The sequence below is a fragment of the Corvus cornix genome, chromosome 5, assembly GCF_000738735.6.
Source record: "Corvus cornix cornix isolate S_Up_H32 chromosome 5, ASM73873v5, whole genome shotgun sequence".
In the NCBI taxonomy this organism is placed as follows: domain Eukaryota; kingdom Metazoa; phylum Chordata; class Aves; order Passeriformes; family Corvidae; genus Corvus; species Corvus cornix.
Window position 1 is genome coordinate 5595661 of NC_046335.1, and position 21984 is coordinate 5617644.

Consider the following 21984-nt stretch of genomic DNA (forward strand, 5'->3'; position numbering starts at 1 on the left):
CACACACACCTGACGGTCTGGGGCCATTCCCAGCAAGCCTCTGCTGCTTAAAGGCACCATGTGCACATCCTTGGGCTTCTTAAGTACTTCTGAATTTCTTGTCCAACTGGTTCTGTTGCACAACACGTTAGCACGTGCTGGCTTGGGAAAGAGGGTAGGAAGGAAGTTGTTATCAGAAGCTGATAGGAGGGAAGCTGTATCCCAAGTGCCTTGTTTATAGGCAGGAGCAGATAAGCTGACTCATATCTCTGAGTCCCCAGCACTACAACATCCCCATGCTCATACCACGTGAGACACAGGCATGGGCATACACAAGAGGCTTTAACCCCTGCCCCAGGGACGATTGAAGCACTTTCTAATCCTTGATTGTACAAACCAGCACAAACTTGAGCCTGTTAGCAAAATCTCCCACCTTTTTCCTCTCGATACTGGATCCATTGGCTGCCATAGCATCTGAATGGGCTTGCAGGTAGCACTGAGCTGCTGTAATTTGACCAAATTTGAACTCCATGCTTGTCCTCTGACTACTCTGTGTGTAGTCAAACCATGACAAGATCCCATTGCAGAGGCCAAACTGGAACAGGGTTGGTGAGGCATCTCCAGTGCAATGCATTCAGATTCTGCACTGTGAATCACTTTATTTGGAGGAGTGTGACCTCTCCTCTTCAGAGAGTTAAGCACCACATGTGCCACCAATACCCTGTGCTGGTTGTGGCCCTATCTGACTGATCTAAGCCTTTAGTGAACAGGGTGGCTCACCTATACCACGTGTGCCTTTGTAGGAGAGAAGAACTTTAAAAGTACCATCAATAACTGCAGTGCAGTAGAAAAAGACCAATAGCTCAGAAATTGAGTTATTTCAATACCATTAAATGTACCCAACCCCACAGAGGGTAAAGCACAGTCATTTCACATATCTCTACCTCTGAAGTGCTGCTAGTTCTCTTGCAACACCAGTCGGGTCTAGCACTGATTGGAGGGAGTCCGGAAGATCCTGTTCCCATAGAGCACTAACAATGCATTTCTGGGTGTCTCCTCCCTCATTTGTGTACCATGGCACTGCAGGTTGAAGAAAACTGCTCAGACTGCTCTATGAAAGCCACTTCCATGACAAGCTGCTGCCAGTCCTTCATGGCATTTTGACACTGGTGTTGTTTTTCCATTGCTTTGAACTGCAAAAATGTGAAAAAAGCAGAGCAAAAAGTGGATCAGGTGTCTTCAGCATTCAAAATGTGGAAGGGAATGTCTTTCATATCTTGGTATTACTGGGCAATATTGCTCATGTGCAGGCATTTGCAAGATTGTGGCTCTAAGCTCATTTGTAAACCACATGGCCAGAAGAGAACTGTACAATTATCTGCACTAAATGTTAATGAGGGACAGATCGTATTCACCCCTGCTTGATGCATCTGTCCCCATGAAAAGGAAGTAAAAAGTATTTTTAAACTTGAATGTTGGATTTCAGTGAATTAGAATGAGAGAACCATGAATGAAGCAGATTTTCCAGCCTCCTATGTACACATTACTGTGTCTTTTACTTAAATCCCATTATTACATATGTGGGTGGAAGCTGCTGCCCAACAAAAATATACAGAAAAATCAGGAAAGCAGAGGGCACTGCAGATGCCTGGTGCCTCAGAGCTCTGTGGTTTAGAGGAGAGGTTTGTTGGGCTAGGGGTGGGGGGCTGGCATGCAAACTGAGTGTCCCCATGGATGCCTTGAACCCATTTCTGAGCGTGTCCGTCATGTTCGGGAATAAGTGAGAAACTAAATTATAAATAATAGAGCAAGACTGCTGGGAAAGAAATAAATCCCAGTAAACCAGAACAATCAGTTTGTTCTCCAGTGTTTCCTGTACAAGTAATAAAATCTAATAACTGAGTTGCTGTTAACAGTTAATGACCACTGCATTTGTTAATAGACCCAGACAAATGAGAGCAGTTTAATACAACAAACAGACCATTAGCTGTATTAATGGTCGGCTTGTAGGAGTTAGTGCTCTTATAAACTATATTCTGCAGTTTATAATACCAGCACTTTATAAAATGACCCGGTGTTTTCCAAAAAAAAAAAAAAAATAATAATAAGGATCAGGTGAACTGCAATTTAGTAGTGGAAAATCAGTATGCATGGCAACTAAGAAAAGCTGATATTAGGCTACAATCTCTTTTTCTGTTTTGCACTGGAATAAATCAGGATCAACAGCAAACATACAAACCAGGGCTGATTCTTGTATATCTTAAATGAGTGGCAGCTTTGCTTTTGACTTCAGTGCATTGTGCATTGATCCTGTAATTATTATCATTAGAGAGGAATTTGATCTTTTTTTTTTTTTTTTCCCCCTAGACCACAAATGATTCCACATATGGGATATTCAGTCTTTAGAAGCTGTCATTGTTTAAAGCTTTAACAAGCAGTCTTATAGAAAGAACTATAAAAGGGAAGTGGTATAAATAGACTAAAATTAATAGAGGAACAAAATAGAGTTTGTTCCTGCTTTAATTTCCTCTACAGTTCTCTTAATTTTTGTATTTTTTATAGTGTATTTAGCTGCAGTTTGAGTTACAAAAAGTGTCACTGGCATTTTTTGCAGTGGTAGTTGTGAAAGTTTTCCCATCACTTTACAGACTCATAGCTGAATGCGACCAGGGTCTGGTAGAAATTTGAAGTGGAGCAACTTAAGCCTTTGCCCTTAACTTGCCAAACGAGGATGATACTAAATTATTACAGAGTTATAGGTTACTGGAGAAAGGAATAATGCACACTTTGGTAAAAAAAAGAAATGGAAATTTTTACAGGGTACATGAATGGGCTCTAATCTGTGTGTATCTGTAGTGTGAATTGAGGCCAGGCTTAAATCACAATATTACAACAGGACTTGGCCAAGCTCTTTGGCTTTGTTTGTGGAGCTGAACTGCAAGTTTTTCAGACAGATTCCCAAAAACATAAGAGAGAAGTTGCATAAACTCATCCTTAAGGTTTCTGTGACCTGAAGGAAGAATGCATAAGCAAACTCAGAGAGTTGTTCCCATCTTTGACCATTCACCCACCTGCAGGAAGTGGTGCCTAAGCCAGTCTAAAAAGATGTCACTCCTCAGTTTTTTTACTTAGATATGGAAATTACAGTCCAGAGGAACACAATAAGCTCACTTTATCCCTCCTAGATTCATCATACCTCAGCCACACTGTTCCATGTCCTTCCTGTTGATTCCTCTCAGGTGGCAATTTGTGGTTCAAGAAGTTTTTTGGGCCAAGGTTTATCTCATGGTCAGTAACCACTATTAAGTCTATCCTCCATTAACACCTAGTCCTAACCTGTATAAGGCTGTTTATATTTCTGGCCTCCATTTTTTGCAACAAACTCCAAATTATAACTATGCATCCTGTGAAAAGGCATTTGCTTCTTATGTTTTAAACGTCTGACCTCAACACAACTGCAACTGTCCCTTAGATCTTGGCTGGGAAAGACTGAAAAATCCTTTCCCATTCATACAGCCCATGTGGTTTATGACTGTACAGATCTTGCTCATATTTTCCTTTTCATTCATTCCTTCCCAGACTTAGAAATATTAAGCTAGGCAATCTCTTTCCCTTCACAAACATTTTTTGTGCCTTTCATCACCTTTGTCATCTTTTTCTGTGCCTTTCCTAGTTCTATTCTGCATTTTTTGAGATGGAAGGACCAGCAGGCTTGCACACTATAAATGGTATGAGTGTGTCATTTATACAGTGCCTGAGTGACGTTTTGGCATTGCTGACAGTTCTTTCTAACAATTACCAATAATCTATTTGTCTTTTTGATTGTTGGTGAGCTCTAAGCAGTTTATTTTTTTCCAGGGGGTTCTCCACCACTACACTAAAACCTCCTAGAGTGGCAGGTTAATAAGATTGCCTGTAACCTGGTTTGTTTATCCTGTAATTTATCCATAATTCAGATTGCACTGCCTCATCTCCTTTGTTTTCTATTTGTTGCCACTGCATGTCTCCCACCACTCTGCTGCTCAGGCACATCAGGAGATCTGTTCACTCTTCTCAGTGGGTTCCTTGAACAGCTCTGTGTCATGGGCTGACTGCTTGGCCATCCAGCCTGGCAGGAAGCACTGGGAAGAGCTCAGCCTCCCTGAACACCCGAGGGCACAGAATGAATCACCCTGCCATGCCTGGAGCCTGGTCTCTGAGGTACTGCTGAGGAAGGGAAGAGAATCCACGCTCCTGCAGACCTGACTGGCACCCAGAGCTGTGCAAGGAGGATCAATGCAGCCATCACCAGATGGTGCTGCTGCATTCAGCCTTGCAAGGTCATTGTGTGCAGGGATGTTTTGATTCTTGGAAGAAAATACTGAACTGGGGATGTTTTTCCACTGCATGGATGTCTGGAGAGTAGGCAGGGTATGTTCTGACTTCATATCACTGCTCAGTTCTCTTTGAGAACAGGACATTTGGGCTTTGGCTGGGAGTTCAGAATAGGGGTGTGTTCAGATGCTGTTTGAGATGATCTGTTCCAGACTGGTTTGAGTGGATAAACAAAATTAATTAGATTCACATCATATGAGTCCACAGGATTGGTTTTTTCCTCCAGCAGAAAACTAGCTCGCAATGCTGCTCACCAGAAATACTTACAACTATGGCTCACCTGCTTTTTTCCATGAGTTTTACAATACTTGCTGTTTTTTTCTTTTTTGAAGTCTGGGTGGAGGAATCACATTATCACATGAGATTCCAATGAACCACTGTATAGAAAAAGTTCTTTAAGTCCTCATTCCTATTGCTATTACAGATGAAACTTCAGCAGGGCAAAGTACTTCACCCTGTGTGATTAAGCAGAGGAAATGCCACTGTCTGAGCTTTTAACCAGCAGATTTTTATCTTCTCCCTGTTTCTGCCAGTAAATATGTGAGCCAGCCATTACTTCTAACAAGTAATGCTTGGGATGACTTTCATCTCTGCCTGTTCAGAAACCTGAGGAAAAGGTAAAGGAAATTTTGATGGTATTACAGCAGTCTGTGATTGTAATTCATGTTTATCTGTTAACTATAGTCTTCCACCTCCAAACACTCTTCACTGCTATTGCACTGAGCCTTTTGAAGGGCTCTAAGCAAGGTAAAATCTGTATTTGATGATTTGGAATTTAGAGAGGGAGTGCTCCAGCCTTTCAAAGGCCTTCAGCCTTCTCCTCTGGGCACTCATGCTGGGTACTTTAAAGTTTAGTCTGTCTTTAAACTTTAAACTTTGTCTGCAGCCATTAGCGAGTTCTGGTGAAGTCTTCTAAGAACTCTGGGTTGCCCATGATGGGCAGTATGGATTCTACCCTGGCTTCATGGGACAGCTCATAACTAGGAAGGACAGAAGTGATAAAAGTAGAAAATGACAGATACTGATCCTCTTGAAAAAGTGAATGATGGACTTTTTTATTTTATGGTGTCATGAAAGAAGAAATGGTGAATCCAGACATGAAAGCAGTAGCAGATATACAGCTGGTAAAGAGAAATATTTATTTCTGACCAGCTCACTGCTGTGGGATACCGGAATCCAAGAAGGTACGAAGATTAAAACCAGGGAAAATAAACTCGCCTAGAATGATCACAGCTAATTTCAGAAGAAACATCAACACAAAAATCCTAAATCTTCAAGTCTTTTATGAGAACGGAGTACTCTGTGTTTACTTGGCTGTACCTGCTGTTAAAAGATCTGGAGCTGGTCACTCCTGGAAACAAAATCCCAGAACCTGGGGTGGCAATTTGTAAGACTAAGCCTGTATTCCTCCTGAGGATGAGCTGTCCTTACCAAGTTCAAAAAAATCTTAAACACTTCTCTTTTCCAGTTAATAGTGACAGATCAAGGAACTTAAAAGCCCTGAAAGGAGACCTGTCAGAAGTCTGATTTAAGAGTCTACAAATTTTTCTGGCAGAACAGTTGGTTCCATGTGAGGAGTGATCACATTACTGAACCTGTTCCACCTGCTCTCTCCAGAGGAGGCAATCAGAGACAACCTGCTTTGTCTGAGGCTTGGAAGAAACCTTGGCTTGGTGCTCCTGCAAAACTTGGGAGTTCTAGAAGAAGAAAACAACGTGGAAAAGGGGGCAAAGGAGGAAAGGGGTGAGGAAAAAACAGAAGCAGTCTGCTAAGGAAGGTGAAAGACGGCAGAGCTGAAGGTGAGAGGAGAGGTCTGGAAAAGTAAAGGAAAAAAAAAGAAAGAAACACACCAAAAAAAGGCTGCAAACTGTCAGCCAGTCTTGGCACCATCCAGCTGTGGTGGGGTCACTCAAAGGACCGCATCTTAGGGAGTGCAACCTAATTCAGATGATGTCGGCTAAGCAGTGCCACCGGGAAGGCAGGATTTCATTGTTCCCTACCCAGTTCACACCGCTTTCCTGTGAAATCTGCAAAGCAATTAAAACTAATTAAATTCCGACTTTATTAAGTGCGATCAAACCCCCGAAGAAATCCACCCTAAAACCAACCCTGCAAGCCGAATGCCAGGCACGTTAATCAGCTTCAATTAACCCCCAAACGGCGGAGTTGTTACAATACGGCAAAGCCAACACATCCTTATGTTCTCCGCGCACGTTCTCCCGGCTGAGAGATGCAGGGAGGCGCCGGTTGTCACGGACGAGGTGCGGGCGGCGGAGGCAGCGATGCTCTGGGTCGCGTGTTCGAGGGGCCGCAGGTCCGAGCGGCGGGTGCAGCCCCAGAACCGCTGAACAGGGGCTTGGAGCCCCTCCGGGGTGTCTCGGAGCTTGCCCCGGCGCTGTGTCCCCGCCGCGCTTCCCGGGGCCGGGCAGCGGCCGCTCCTCGCCCCGCGCCGGGGGCTCGGGGCCGCGCCTCGGCTGCAGCGGGACGGGCAGAGCCGAGCGCTCGCCCGCCCATCCCGCCCTCGCAGCGCGGGTTCGCGGCTCCTCCCCGCCCGCGCCCCACGCCCAGGTGTCCCCGAGCCGAATCGCGGCGCTCCCCGCAGCAGGAGCAGCCCGGCCCGGGCGGCGGAGCGGCGGCGGCGGCGGCGGGCGGGCGGGGCGCGGCGGTTCCGGAGCCCCGGCAGAGCCCGGGGGCGGGCGCGGTGCCGCCGCCCGGCCCCCTGAGGAGGCGCGGCGGGGCTGCGCCGGCCCGGCAGGAGAGGCTGGGTTGCCTCTCCCGGCGGGAGCGGGTTCTGGCTCTCCTCCCGGCTCCCCGGCGCCCCGGGGGCGCGGCCATGTCCGGAGCCATGAAGTTCAGCGGGTACCTGAAGGTGCGGATCGGGGAGGCGGTGGGCTGCAGCCCACCCGCTGGTCCCTCCGGCACTCGCCTCTTCCGCAAGGGCTACCAGCTCCTGGATCCCTATGTCACCGTCAGCGTGGACCAGGTGCGCGTCGGGCAGACCAGCACCAAGCAGAAGACCAACAAACCCACCTACAACGAGGAGTTCTCGGCCACGGTCACCGACGGCCATCAGATCGAGCTCTCCGTCTTCCACGACACCCCCATCGGCTACGATGACTTCGTGGCCAACTGCACCTTGCACTTCCAAGATCTGCTGCGCTCCGCCGCCCCCAGCGACACCTTCGAGGGCTGGGTGAGTACCCGTCCGGAGGAGAAGCCGGAGCAGAGCTCCTCTGGGAATGAATGAAGGGCGCTCGTGGAGCCGGGGCTTGTCCTTGCATGCCTGTGCCGCAGACACGCACCCGGTGTGTGTCTGCAGGTACACAGGTGTGTTCTTTCATGCATCTCTTTGTGCCCCTCTGCCTCACGTTTGCTCACGCTGCTGTTCCTTAGGGACCCTAAGGACAGAAAGCCTCAGCTGTGGTAGCTTGAGGGTGAAGACGCTGTAGTGGAGGTCTGTGAAGTCTCTCTTCCTCTTTGTAGACGAGCAGAGAGAAGACCTGTAATACATAACTTGCAAACTACACCAGCAAATTCACACAAAGGTGCCCCTTTTCTCCTTCTGCTCAGCACACAGAGGTGCACTTGGACACTTGGTTACCTGGGTTGGATGTGTTTCTGCCCAGCTCTACACATGCTTGCACAATAGTTTGATGTGTGCATGAGGATTTCTTTGACTTCTTAGCAGAATGACAGGACTAGTCTTGTGTCTGTTACATACACCACTGCTCTGGGTCTATGCAGTTTCACTCTGAACTAATTCTAGGTTATTTCCAGGTAAATGTCACTTGTATGCAGCCTGGAAAACCTCATTTATGGCTTAGTCTCAATGGTGAGAGAAACAGTACAGGCTCTAAAGTTGTGCCTTTGCTTCCAGTCTTGTAAAGGAGGAGGGGATGATTGCTTTGATCCAGACGGTAGTTTGCTGTTAAGAGTTAGGTTAATAAAAAAAGGCACTTATTCTGAGGAGAGAACATGCAGAACAGTTGAGAACGTTCAAGGATGTGATGGGTATAAAGTTTTTGAGGCCAAGAAGTTCAGGATATGCAGTCAGATAACCACCACAATAAAATCAGACGTTGAGGAAGGAGAGCTGACAGTGTAGAGAACAGATAGACATCTTGATCCTATCACAGGGGAGAGAATGCTGGGGCTTTCTGCTCTCAGGCAGTGTCTGTGGCTGAGGTGTGATGTTACACCTTTGGGGTGATTACAGAGAATGATTAATAAATGTATATTGGGGCAATTTTACTTAGGTACCTTATGGATAGGTGTAAGGGTCATGCAGTGAAGGTGTTCTCTCTCAGACAGTCCCTGATGCCATTTTTGTGTCAGACAGAAGGGTCCAAGCCACTCTCCAAAGCCTTGGCTGAGGTGTTGCTCCTGACAGCCCAGCCAGAGCTGAGGTCATGGGGTTTTCCTGGTAGATGCATGCCCAGCTTCCCAGGCTACCTGTCCCCCTGGAAAGAATCTGCTCCTGGGATTTGTGCTACACCAGTTTCGAATACAGAACAGACCCCTATAGGCAAGGCAAAGGAGTGAGCTCGGGATAGAGCACTGGCTTTTTTTGAGGGTTTTCCTGGTGTTTGAATTGCTGGGGATGTTTGCTTTTGAGAGAGGCCCTATCCTCTTGGGAGGCTGGAGTCGTGGTCACACTGGAGCTGGCTACATGTGGGATGGGACTGCTCTTCTGGAAAGGTGGTGGCCTTATTTACATGACTAAAATACCTGTCATAGTACTGCTGCTGGTGGGGATGCACGTACATTTCTTTCATTTAGTCCATCCTGCAGTGCTGATTTTTAGGGCAGATGCAGTCTGTGGCCTGAAATACTCATCTGGTCTTTGGTGAGGAAGAAGTTTCTAATCCTTGCAGGATAGACATGTGTTTTATGAACTCCTGTACCTGTGAGCTGATGGGTGCAGTGGGGGTGGGAAATCACTGAATTCTTTTAACTAGACTGATGTAAACTGATGTTGTATCTGGGCATGTAGACAGAGGCTAAGAGCTGCTGCTCTCCCTTGAAATTAATGTCTAAAACTTATAGCTGGGGTGGATTTAGTGGGGAATGAGCAAATGTTTGTCTTCTCTTGCCTTTCTCTCTCCCTTCCCTTCTGATTTGCTTTGTTAGCATCTCGCATAGCGTGCAGCCTGGATCACATGATGACAGGGAACAGCATCTTGCCCTGATAATTTAATATGTCTTGATAAATCCAGCAAGGCTGTCACGGGAGTTTGTGTAATCAGAAGGATAGGAAATGCTGGTTTGTACTAACCCAAGGTCCATGAACTGCTGGCACAATGCAAAACAGCACAGGGGCATGTAGATGATTTGTAACACCTCTACTCTGAAATCCTTCTTTTCTCTCCTTTTTCCATCCCCAAAACAAAAGCACAGATAGGCAAGTAAGGAATGAATTGAGTAAGAGGAAAATCGATGAATCCTCCTAAGTTTAATCTGTCTTATGCTTACTTGGCTGTGCACAGTTTTTCGTTTTGATTTGAAATAGAACTTTTATGTTCGCTTTTCAGAGACAAGGGAAAACAGTGTTTTGGTAAACTCCAAATGAATGATAACAGGCAAACACGGCAGGGCAGTTGGCTGCCTCAGGAATTACCTGTCACAGTCTTGGTGTCAGCTCTCAGGCTCATGCTGCTCTGTTTATAAACATGGATTTTCTCCTGCTGACAAAAAAAAAAAAAAGTGATTAGTTGTAACATTGGTCAGCACATTTTGTGAGAACTGTAGGAAGTTTCAGCGAGAGGCAAGGAGGAGCAGTTGGTGTGTAAGAGTTGGTGCTTCCCAGATGACTTGCAGGTACATCACTGCAATTATGACCCCGAACACTTAGGCAGATGAGTAAGTGTATGGACATGAGCTGTCTCATCAGTAATGCTTATACACCTGAGTCATCCCACTGGGTGCTGGGACAGAGTTCTCTGTTCATGGTTTGCTTTAAAATTTGTGTTTCAGAGACTTCAAAACTGACCCTTTTCCTTCTAACCATTTTGGTTGTTTTCTGAAGTCTTTCTAGTAACGACATTAGCGTGGTCTGGATATCTTCTAATTTGCGTATAAGTTGTTAAACACATTTGACTAATTTTCCACAGATGACATTTCTAAGAGCTTATTAACTTCAAGATCCTTCTTGCTGTTTCCCTTTCCTTATATTTACTTGTCAGGTTTCAGCACAGGAGTTTTCATTAACATTGTCAATTAAATGCCATTTTGCCTTCAGCATTCTTTAATGCAGTCAAAGCTGAGAGCGATCTCTCCGGTGCCATGTTCTGTCTCTGGTAGGCATTTGCCTGTGTGGGTGTGAGATTGTGCAAACCTGAATTGTTTTACACAGGTGCGCATGACGAGGTGCAGGGCAGGAGGGAACTGAGCTGGCTGCTCTCTGAAGCTGTTTGCTGTGATTTACATCAGGGCTGAAACTTGCCTCTTAAAAGCATTTAATTCTGCACTAGCCTGTGCTAGGATCTTTTTACTTGGCATATGCACCTTTAAAAGGTATTATCGCCTGTCTGACTGTCTCTGAGTGCAGTATAGAAAGCTGTCCTATATCAGTGAAACAAATGGAGTGCTCAGTGTAGCTGAAATGGGAGATGTTTACAATACATAGGATTATTCCTATGAGTTTTATGTAGTAGCTGAAGTAATTTTTAACCTTGGGGAAACACTCTTTACAGATACTGAATGGCATTGTTACAAGGGAATTATTTAACCACAGTTGTAAAAATTGTTAGTCCCTGGGTGGAGATGCCATAATTTCTAAGACTTTAACAAGGAGTAGAAATTTAAACTTTGATCTTGAATAGCAAATCATCAGAGTACACTGAAGGAAATCACATAACAGATGGGCTATAAGATTAATGAGCTGGTCGCAACTTCCTGATGAGTTTGTTACCATTTGCTTGTGTGCAGGAAGAGATTAAAACAAATAATTCTTGTGCGTTCCTTCACTTCAGCTCTTTTGCCTGTATCCTTCCCTATGATTTTTTTCTTTTTTGAGGCAGAAATAATTGTATTTACCCATGCTTATATACAACTGTATTTGTTGAATGTTAAGTTGAAGATTTAAAAAATAAGTCAATTTCTCTCCAGAGCATCATGACTGTGGCAGAGAGCCAGGGTGCTGCAGGTCAAGTATGATATGGTTGCTGCTTCTTTTGACTCCTGCTTGGCTGCAAGTTCTCCAGGTGGGCAAAAGTTGCTTCAGGAAGCCAAAATACTTTATAACTCTTGACAGAGGATTTTATGGTGCAGTATTTTGTGTCTGCCCAACTGTAGAGATGGGTTGCAGCTTGCAGAGCTGAAATAAGTGGTGTCTCCTTCCACAGGGCAGGAGCAGGCTGAGATAAAGAGCAAGAGTTATCTGTACATTTGACTTCTGTTTCCATGCGCATGACAGTGGTGTACGTAGTGCAGATCTCTGATCTGCGTGAAGGTCACACTGCATATTAGTTAGACTTGTGTAAAATGAGTTCTTTCCCTAACTTTTTGGAAGCTTTAAGTTGTTTCAGTGATTGTTATTGCTGATATGCAGTTATTATGTTGAATAGGACTTGCAGAGAGAAACACCCACTGCAGAAGGCAAGATGAGTTTGAAAGCTACCGGGATTTCAGCTTTTCTTTTTTTCCTTTAGTTGTCCTTTGGCCCTACGAACAGACCCCTCAAAATGCCAACAGTCTGATGCACCACGGCTGCCTGAGAGTGCCCTGTGGCCTAAAGCAAAGGCTGTAATAAGTAAGGGAAAAATTGTTGCTATTTGTCAGGTGTTTAATAGTCTGTGGGGGTGTGATGCTAAAAACAGTTGTTCTCATTGAGGCAGATGAGAAGCTGACTGTCACAAAGAGCTGCACACATACTGCCCTGTTCCAGCATCAGAAGTGGAGCTAAGCTGTTTCTTGCTCCTCCCCAATAAATGGCCTGTCTGGCAACTGTCAGAATCCTTGGAGAACATGGGCACTTTGCTTGAGAGTGTGTTTGGCTGGGAAGATTTGACCAAAGTATGAGAAGAGCCAGTTTCCAGTGCTTGGTGTCAGTAGGGGTGCATGGGACTGGAGTTCATGTCCTGGCTTTGAACTGAGTGCAGCAAGATGTGGGTTTGGCTCTCAAGGTTTTCTGGAGTTGTAATGGGGCAGCCATATGGGCAGTGAAGTGACAGTGTTCCCGTCCTCTCAAAGACATTGTCACTGCATTCACTTGGGGCTGGGGCTGAGGAAGAGAGTTCTGTGCAGCTGTGCATTCATCTGTCTTAATCTCTTCCTGCACACGAGCAAATGGTAACAAACTTAACAGGGGCAGAGCCAGAATTCTGGGAATGCAGGATGAAGCAGGACAGAGTGCAGGCAATCAGGTGCTGCAGTGACCTTGCTACCAAGTGCAGTGGCAATCACCTCAAGGTGACTGGAATGATGTACTGGAGTCCTGCATCCATGCCTGGGGCCCTCAATAAAAGAAGAACATGGACTTTTTGGAGGGAGTCCAGAAGAGGCCATGAAGATGCTCAAAGGGCTGGAGCACCTCTGCTATGAGGACAGGCTGAGAGAGTTGGGGTTTTTCAGCTTGGAGAAGGCCAAAGGGAGGCCTCATAGCACCTTACAGTACCTAAAGGGGCTAAACTAGACCTGGAGAAGGATTTTTGACAAAGAGACAGCAAAAGGGTAATGGCTTTTAACTGACAGAGGAGAGATTTAGATTGGATATAAGGAGGAAGTTTTTTACAGTGAGGGTGGCACAGGTTACCCACAGAAGCTGTGGATGCCCCGTCCTGGGCAGTGTTCAAGACCAGGTTGGATTGGGCTTGGAGCAACCTGGTCTGGTGGAAGATGTCCCTGTGCATGGCATGGGATGTGGAATGAGGTGGTCTTTAAGGTCCCTTCTAATGCAAACTGTTCTGTGATTCTGTCAAGCCCTTGTTGATGTGGTTGGCTGGAGTGAGGGACTGACTTTGATGCCAGGGGTACCTTTACATTCCTGCTGATGCTGTTGCTGCTGGATCAGTTGAAAGCCTTGGTTGGAGGGAGAAGAGGCAGCCAAGGGCTGATGCCCACGTTGCTTTTGGCAGCGTTGGTCGTGTTAGAAGCCCATGAGAGGGTGTTTGCAGACCTGAACCTGCAGCCTCGGGATTGCTCTTTGCAGAGAGGCTGTGAGGAGGAGAAGGGGGCAGCAGGGTGAGTGCAGCACAAGTGAGCCCAGCACCCCAGGAAGCTCTGTCCCCAGCTCTGCATCCCGCAGGCCTTGCCTCACCCTTTTGGTGGTTTATATTTAGCTTTTTGCACAGGTCTTTCAGTAAAGCACATTTCACCCAGGCTGTCAGAGGCTTTCTGTTTGGAATATTTTCTGAGTAATGATTTGGTTTCTGGCCATTTTGAGCTTATAGGCAATAAACTCTGCAGAATGGATCATCAAGGGGGCCATTTAAGCTATTGAAATGCTATTAGAAAGTCTACTGATTTACAGGGTAATTCAATATGAAAAACATATCCCTTACTGAAGTGAATAAGACTCCCACCCTTTCTTCACAAACTATCAAAGCTCCTTTCATGTTTTAGGCTTTAGCTATTGTGCTTTGTTAATACAATCAGGAAACTGGGGACCTTTTGTGTAACTATGGAGAAGAAGATGAGCAGAAGAGTTACCACATGAAATTAGTTACTGGCAGCTTCTATAAGGGCTCTGGATCAGCCATCGCACCTTCTTGCCTCCCAAATTTCATCCTATTTAGGCATGCAGTTAAGACATGTCAGACCATGCTGCAAGTTTAATTTCCTCTGGAGAGGATGAGCAGTCTTTGCTCGGATTGCTTGCTCCACCCCTGTGCTGTTTGTGGGGCCATGCAGTGACCCAGGCTGGAGTCCTGGCTAACTTACCTGGCGCCGTGTCCTGGTGGAGGTCACTGTGTGGTTGTTCTTCTCCCAAGCCATGCCCTTGTGCTGGTACAAGATCCCTGGCTGGTTGTGAGGGAAAGGCCTGCTTTGTAATAATAATATCAAAGATAAGAACTGTGTATCTAAAACAAAGCGCATCCTGAAGCGTCCAATTAACATTGCTAAGCCACTTAGGGTAAGCCAGACAAACAACTGTATTTCTGCAGTGCCAATGATACTGTTTTATGCTTTGATATCGTGAGATGTTCTCATCACTTAGGGAGGTCAATTGCTGAGGAAACTGTCCTGCTATAATTTAAAGCCAGCACCACGAGCAGATGTAAGCCAGCTTTTGTCGCGTTAGTGCGATGCCGTGTGGGAACAAGCATCCCTCAGCAACTCCCATGCTCTTGATATTCAGCGTCTGTCCTGGGCCCAAGGTGATGGAAAAAATTGCTTTTTCACTGCCCCTGCAAGACCTTTTGTGCCCTTGTTGTGCTAGACCAGAGGAATCTAATCGATGTCCAGATCTATCCCGCAGGCTGCCAGAGCAGTCTGACCGGCTGATGGCCCTGCACCCTGCACTGCTCTGTCCTGGGGCCCCTCCAGTGTGGGGCAGGTTGCAGGCAGAAAAGTCATTCTGGCAACTGCCAGGGGTTTTTTTGGCTTTTGACTTCCTTGTGAGACCCACTGCATCTCCAGAAAGCCTCGTGCTCTCTAGCCCACCGGTGATCTGTGTCCTGATGGAGAGATGCAGCCCTCAAGGCAGAGATGGGATGCCTGTGTGCTGTCTGACAGATGGGTGTCACGCTCTGGGCTGTCTCCTCTGAGTGCCACATTGCAGAGCAATGAAGCCTAGCCTGGGAAAGATGGCAATCCTGGGCTGCAAAGCCACAGGGTGTTAGGGGTGTCAGGTCTAGGATAAGATTTTCACTTGTCTGCTGGACCTCCGTGGCTCTGGATGGGAATTTTTGTGCTCCGTCATGTGATGTGGACCTGCCCTTCGGGTCAGCACAGCTCAGACTGCCCTAAAACCCAGCTGCTGTGGCTGTGCTTACCCAGGAGCTTTGCTAGGACAGAAAAATGTTGGCAGGGGAGGAAGGAGGGAAGGAGGTATGAATCTGTTAGATGACATTACATGAGGATTTTTTCTTGGTGTTCACCTGCCCAGTTTCATAAGTATTAAGTTTCATGAGTGTATTTGTATGGCTGTATTTGTATCAGTGATACAGTGGCAGCTCTCCAGACTCCTTCCAGGAGAGATCTTTCTGTGGAACAGGCAGGAGATGAAGTATTGGTGCAGAAACATGAGTTGGGTAGCTTTGGGAGCTTGAGAATGGTATTTAGGACTTAGTGGAATTTCTTTTTTTTTTTTTTTTTTTAACTTTTTACTCCAATACAGATATTTCTATCAAAAGGAGGAAAATACATCCATTCAAGACACATTTCTAAATGTGTGGTTTGCTGTATGAATATTGCATGCTTGCTGTATGTTTAAAAAAATCAGTAAAATCATTTGCAGTGCGAAATCACCTAACAGATCAGTAGAGCCCAGTAATCTCTCAGAATGAGGGGACTGAGGGACAGGATGTGAGAAACAGGCTGTGTGTCTCTGCTGTCCCAGGACTTCACATCTAAAAGTAAGAATCACAGTGACAGATTGTCTGATGATGTGCATCCAAGGGCTGAGGAGAGGCTTTAGGTGGTAGCTCCATATCTGACATGGAGGTGTTTTTCTTGCCTTTCTCTCATATATTCTATGTCAGCCATTCTCGGAGACAGGGTTTTGACTTGCCAGCTGGTCTCATTTGGTGTGAAAACGCAGCTCACACCTCTCTACAGCACCTCTGGGTTCTAGCCCTCTCTCGCTCTTTGGCCTGCTCTGTGGTTTCTGTTTTGCCTTTGCTTGTTTCTGTTTTTCTTTAATTCCTTGTCATTAGTCTGCATTTTAGCATAGCACGGTCTTTCGCATTTTTTCTCATGAGTGCATTTAATTTTACTCTGTCATGTAAGCAAGACATCCCATGTAAATTAAAGTCTTCATGCACATGTCCACTTGCCTCATTTAGTATCTTAAACCTTCTATGATAGCAAAGTGGTCTTAGTTTGGGAATCCTTTTGTCATTTTTGGATAGAAAAATCTTTGCCATCATTCACAGTTTCATAGATGCTGTAGTAGGTTCAAGCAGGACCAGTTGTAGTGGTGCTGAGTGCTGTGGATGTGAGTCAGAGAGAGAAGTGCACTGTCAGAGGGATCATTTAGGATTGTGGCAGTTCTCTGGAGCTGGCTGGCTCCACAGTCAGGATAGGAAAGGGGATGACAGTTTCACTATGACAATAAAAGTCAGCATGGGATGTCTGTGCTCCAAAGTGCTTTTATCTGACAAAATAGTTGGCAAATCAGTGCTGTCGCTGATAGCATTGGAGCTGGCTTGTCCACGTGTGGGTTAGTTCCTAGAGGAATTCTCTCCACCTAGACTGGTCAGTGTGTTCATCCCATGCTAAATGTATTCAGTTCTGGGCTTTGCTCCTTCAGAATAACAAAGGTTGTCTAAATCAGGAATGACTAATGAAAGACTAGCTTATTCTGTTTGAATTCCTCCTTTGTCCTGCATTTATTTTCTTGGTAAACAAGGACATATAGCTTGTTGGCCTTTTCCCCAGGGCTGAAGAGCAGAGGAAAAATAGAATTCCAAGTAGTGAAATTTGGGATTGATTTAGTGCATGTTTTGTTCTGTCTTGTATCCTTCAATTCTTTTAAATTTTACATGCTTTAAATGTTACCCTCCCCTCACCTGTAAGCTGGCACACACATGGACCTCTCCATACCTCACTTCTTTCTGGCATCAATTTTTAATAACATCAGTGTGAAAGTTGCCTTCTTCCTTTCTCACTTGTTTTTAAAAAGTTTGCCTGTCTCTTCTGTGAGATTCCTGGAGAACAGGAGCCTGGTGCTTGCGTCTGCTGTTGCTAGTCAGGTTTACGTCAGTGGATTCCCCATGGCTTCGATGGAGTTACGCTGCCAGCTTTGCACTGGCTAATTGGGAGAAGAACTGGACACGTTTCCTTCCTCCTCCTTGCATGCAACCAGAGTTGATAATGATGGCTGGGTTGTACATTATTTATGGGGCACAGCGAGTGCCCATGGTGCTCTGAGAAAGGAAAGAATTGGCTTCTGTCAATGAGTTTATTATCTGGGTTATTCACAGACTGAGGCATCTCACATTAATATATTCAATGAAAATTTATTCTCTAAGGCAGTTTGCTCCTGAGCCTGGAAGAAAATACAACCATGTGAGGAAAGTGCTCCCATGTGGTCCAAATCCAAGGTGGGATTTCTTGTCAAAGCTACTCATTGGAACACACTGTTAATACAAAAGCTACGGTGGTGTTGAGTGTGTAGGGTGAGCCTCCATCTCCTAACAGGGCTTGGTGGGAGTATTGCTGCTGATAATCAGTTTTCAGCACGGAGCCCCATGCTTACTGCTTCATTATGTGCTTACTCAGTAGCAGTAAAAAGTCCAGCTTTGGGTACTTCCCAAGTACAAGACTGGCTTGTGAGAGAGGATGATTTACTGGAGACTGTTGAAAATGACCCTGTGATCAGTTTCCTTTTTTAGAAGTTTCTGTCCCTTGTTTCTGCAAGGGACTCGTGATGTGGCAGCTAAGAAGAAATGCTGGTTTATGTAGTCTTCTTGAATGTAATGGGACATACATTTGGGACATACAATGGTCATTTAGTAGCTACTCTACAAGCAACTAAGCTGTTCTCACCTTAGGGTGGAGCAGAACTGGGTGGAAACCCAGCAGTGCCATCTTCCTCTCAAAAATTAGCCCCTGTTACAATAATCCTATCAATACCTAATGATAGGAACTAATTTTGACCACGCTTTCAAATAATTAGGTTTAGTAACATCTAGCCTGTCATGTCAATAAAGATGGTATTTTTCCCTGTTTCCTTGATTCTAGAAAGGAACATGTTTCACTTTCTTCTTGCTGAATGGTTTATCAAAACCTAGATCATCAAATTTGTTTTGGTCATGTCCAAGAAAGGAGCAAGGTCTAGAGCTGTGCTAGTGAGCCCAGGCAGTGGGGCTTTATTCTTTCCCTTTGAGAGACAAAGAAGGTATGATGTAGACAAAATAAATGGTACAGGAATAGATAAAAGTTTCTTTGGTGCATTCCCACAGGTTGAGGCTGAGATCTCCAGCTCTACCTGAAGGACAGTGGAACCCCTCCCATATTTACTGTAGAGGAGCTGTCTCTGCAGGCCAAGACTCCCTGTATCCACATCCTTAGGGCTTGTCATCCTCTTGGAGTGACAGTGTTGAAATGAAGAGCAGACTCCTGGATTCTGGAGGCTCAGGAATAAATCTTCAAAAATTTGGGCTATGCTGCACATCCTCAGAGAATGATTTTCAGCCCCTTGTAGACAAAATAGGTTCGTGTGCTAGTATGAACCTTTCCATCTGGGGTAATGTAATACTTGCAAAGTCACCCAGTCTAGGAAAGAGTTTTGTGTTTAAACATGGTGGAGCACTTTTTCAGCAGGCCTGTGACTTGTGGGCTCTGGCAGTTGGCACAGGGCAGATCTAGGAGGGCAACCAGCAGGTTTTTGCCCTCCTCTGCCCCATGGGCAGTCGCTGTGCAGCAGGAGAGGTGGAGAGCTTCCTGCTTGTGTCTCTGCTTCTTGCCTACCCCATTTCACAGCTGAGCTTGCTGAAGAAACCATCAGTCAAACATCAGACGAGTCCGTGTGGGGGGCTGTTAGCTGTGGTTTTGGAGTCGTGTGAAAGCAGCCGTCCATTGTGCTGCCTTTGCAGAGGAGTGGTGGCGGCCGGAAGAAGAGGCGGGGGCGGAATTTTGGGGCAGCTGGGGCCCTTTATCTGCTTTTGGTCAAAGCTTGATGCCAGGATGGTTTTTTCTTGTGTTTTGGTTAATGATTTATCAGTTCACGGAATCACAGAACGGTTTGGGTTGGAAGGGACCTTAAAGGTCATCAAAGTTCCACCCCCTGCCATGGACAGGGACACCTTCCACCACACCAGGTTGCTCAAAACCCATCTAGTCTGGCCTTGGACACTTCCAGGGATGTGGCAGCCACAGCTTCTCTTGGCAACCTGTGCCAGGGCCTCACAGGGAAGAATTTCTTCCTAATCTCTAATATGCACCCTCCTTCATCTTAAACCATCATCAGCCCTGTGCTTTCCCATCAGTTTCCGATGGCCACTGTTGGACACGTACCAAGCCCCTTCTGAGGTTACCTGTGCTCCACTGGAGGGGTTTTGGGAGCCGTGGCTGCTCCCCTCTCTCTCGGGTGTGAGTTGCTGTGTGTGGCTGCATATCTGCAGGAGAGCAGGATGTTCATGCTGTGGTGTAGAGCTGCCTGGGAACGCCTGCGTGCTGTGGCGCAGACAGGACACGACACACACTCATTTCAGGTCTCGCTTGGCGCAGGGAGAAACCCTTTTGGCTGGTTATGTTCTTTCTGATTAGCACTATCTTGGTTAAAATTCTTCGAATTGAAAGCTTCAGAAGTTTGAGAAGAACCTGAGAACTGAGAGTTGAAGCCATATCTAAAATCACCACGTGGTTCATTTTAAAATTGTACGGTTCTGATTTTGTCAAGAGTAATACTGCAGGATCTGAGTGGATTTCTTCAAAGAGGAGCAAAGATCATTCAAGTTGTCACATGTTTTGGCATTCTTGGATGTGATCTCGGAAGGTTTCTGGTGTGCCCTTGCAAGTTTGTCATTTCCCTTTGTCATGGAGAAAGCTGTGTCTGTGATTAATACGAGGTCACTGGTGTTATTTCTATATATAAATAAGCTTAGTGCAAAGAGACTTGCCTCAGCAATGCATATGCAGTACTCATTGTTTTTAAGCAATGCACTTCTTATTTTAGTAACATTTTTGAAGCGCCTGTTCCTGTTTTCAACATGAGCATTAGGTGAGAAAAGAGTAACTGAGCTTGCTGGTTTTAAACAGCCCTTGGTGTCCCTGTGCTTGGCTTCTGAAAGATTGCTCTGAAAACATCTTTGTGACCTCAAAAAAGCTCATCAACATTTTCTCAGTTTTGTGGTTCCTTTCTAGGTTGGCTAAACTGTCTCTTCATGTTAATAATCCTGGTCATAAGAAATTTCATTTGCAGAAAAATTTGCAGATCTCTCATCTCTGGAAGTGTTCAAGGCCAGGTTGGATGGGCCTTGGAGCAACCTGGTCTAGGTAAAGTATCCCTGTGTGTGGCAGGAGGGTAGGAATGAGATGGTCTTTAAGGTCCCTTCCAACCCAAACCATTCTATGATTCTATGAAATTTGGGTTTGTTGCTTTTGGGGTTTTTTTAATTACTTCAGCTGCACAAAAATGTTCTGTTTAAGTGCCTGATAATGTTTTTCACTGTTAACAGTAAGAAAAGGAATTTTTTTTTCTTTTGGCTATATATATTTTAGCCAGTAAATGGGTAGTTGCAAAATTTTGTACACCTATAGCATTTCTTCTTAGTCCATCTCTGACAATATTAAGCAAGTATTTCCACAGGAACAGTGCTCTTTAGAAAGGACAGTGTTGTGGCTTGCTTCAAAGCCACAGCCAGAACATGTAGGTGTTTGAAGAGTACCAGATCTTTCCATCTCTTGCTGCGAATTTTCCAGTGGGTCAGTACTTGTTCAGACTGTCTATCTCAGTATCTGAAACCACCCCCCTGTTTCATGTTGCTCTGTGTGGTAATGCCCTTGAAGCCTTTCAAACTCTGCTGGGCTGCAAGAGGAGTTTTTTAGAAGCATGGAAAGTCACAATTTGTGGTGCAGCCAAGATCCAGTCAGCAGCTCCAGGTCAGGATCAATTGCTCAAGGCCAGGCTGGACAGGGCTCTGAGCAACCCATTCTAGTGGAAGATGTCCCTGCCCATGGCAAGGGGTTGGAACTGGATGATCTTTAATGCCCTTTCCAAACAAAACTGTTTTATGATTTATTTTATGGTTCCATCAAACTACTTGCTACGGTAATCTTATCTCGGGCTCTTTCAATATAATGTGTGTTAGGAGTTGAACAGTGTTAGGTGTTTTATTATCTTTCTTAGGGAACTGTGTTTGTACTATTTCCCTTCACTGAATGTGGATCAGTCATTAGAGGGACTGGATCTCTTTCATTTGCTTCCTGCCAAGGTGCTTGCTGAGAGGACAGGAGCTGAGTGGCTTCTTGGCTTTATATTACAAGGCTTGGTAAATCTTAAAGAAGGAAAGTGATTTGATTTTATTTTCAGCGGAGATAAACGCTGTCCAAGGGATTTCTATCCTCAGCTGGTGAGAGTTAAGGTATAAGACTAAAATTGATATGACTTTTCCTGGAGTGAATAAAATCTTGCTTTGTGAATTAAGGGAATGTGTCCCCCTTAGCAAGGGCTGTTTGTCAGCAGGAAGAGGAGCATAAGGTCCACATTAGCAGTGCCACCCAGATGGGGATGTGCTTTTCTCCAGCAGGGAATTTATACTTTAAACACATTAGTGTGCTGGAGTTAAAAGCATGTGTGTTTGTATATAAAACACATGCAGCACTCTGGCACAGATAAAATGCCAGGCCTTCCATTCACAAAGAAGCTAAACATTTGTCAAGGAGGGAACATGACAGCAGTTGTCCTAAATATGACTGGCTTTGTAAGTGAGCCTGTCCTGCTCTTGGCTTACCTGGGGTTGCCGTGTGCTGAGGCTTGAGGCAATCCTCAGCAAAAGCTTTGTTTGAAGAGAAGAAGGTTTATCT

The 21984-nt window shown here is 45.4% G+C and overlaps 1 protein-coding gene across 1 annotated transcript in view; it reads left to right on the forward strand.

Annotated features, from left to right (window-relative positions):
• The first annotated feature begins 7069 nt into the window (after nucleotides 1–7069).
• Nucleotides 7070–21984, forward strand: part of PRKCH (protein kinase C eta) — a 113886-nt gene continuing 98971 nt past the window's right edge. The window contains 3 exon segments of the mRNA XM_039552558.1: nucleotides 7070–7238; nucleotides 7241–7278; nucleotides 7280–7546. Coding sequence (XP_039408492.1) covers nucleotides 7187–7238; nucleotides 7241–7278; nucleotides 7280–7546 — 357 coding nt within the window. The 5' untranslated portion in view covers nucleotides 7070–7186.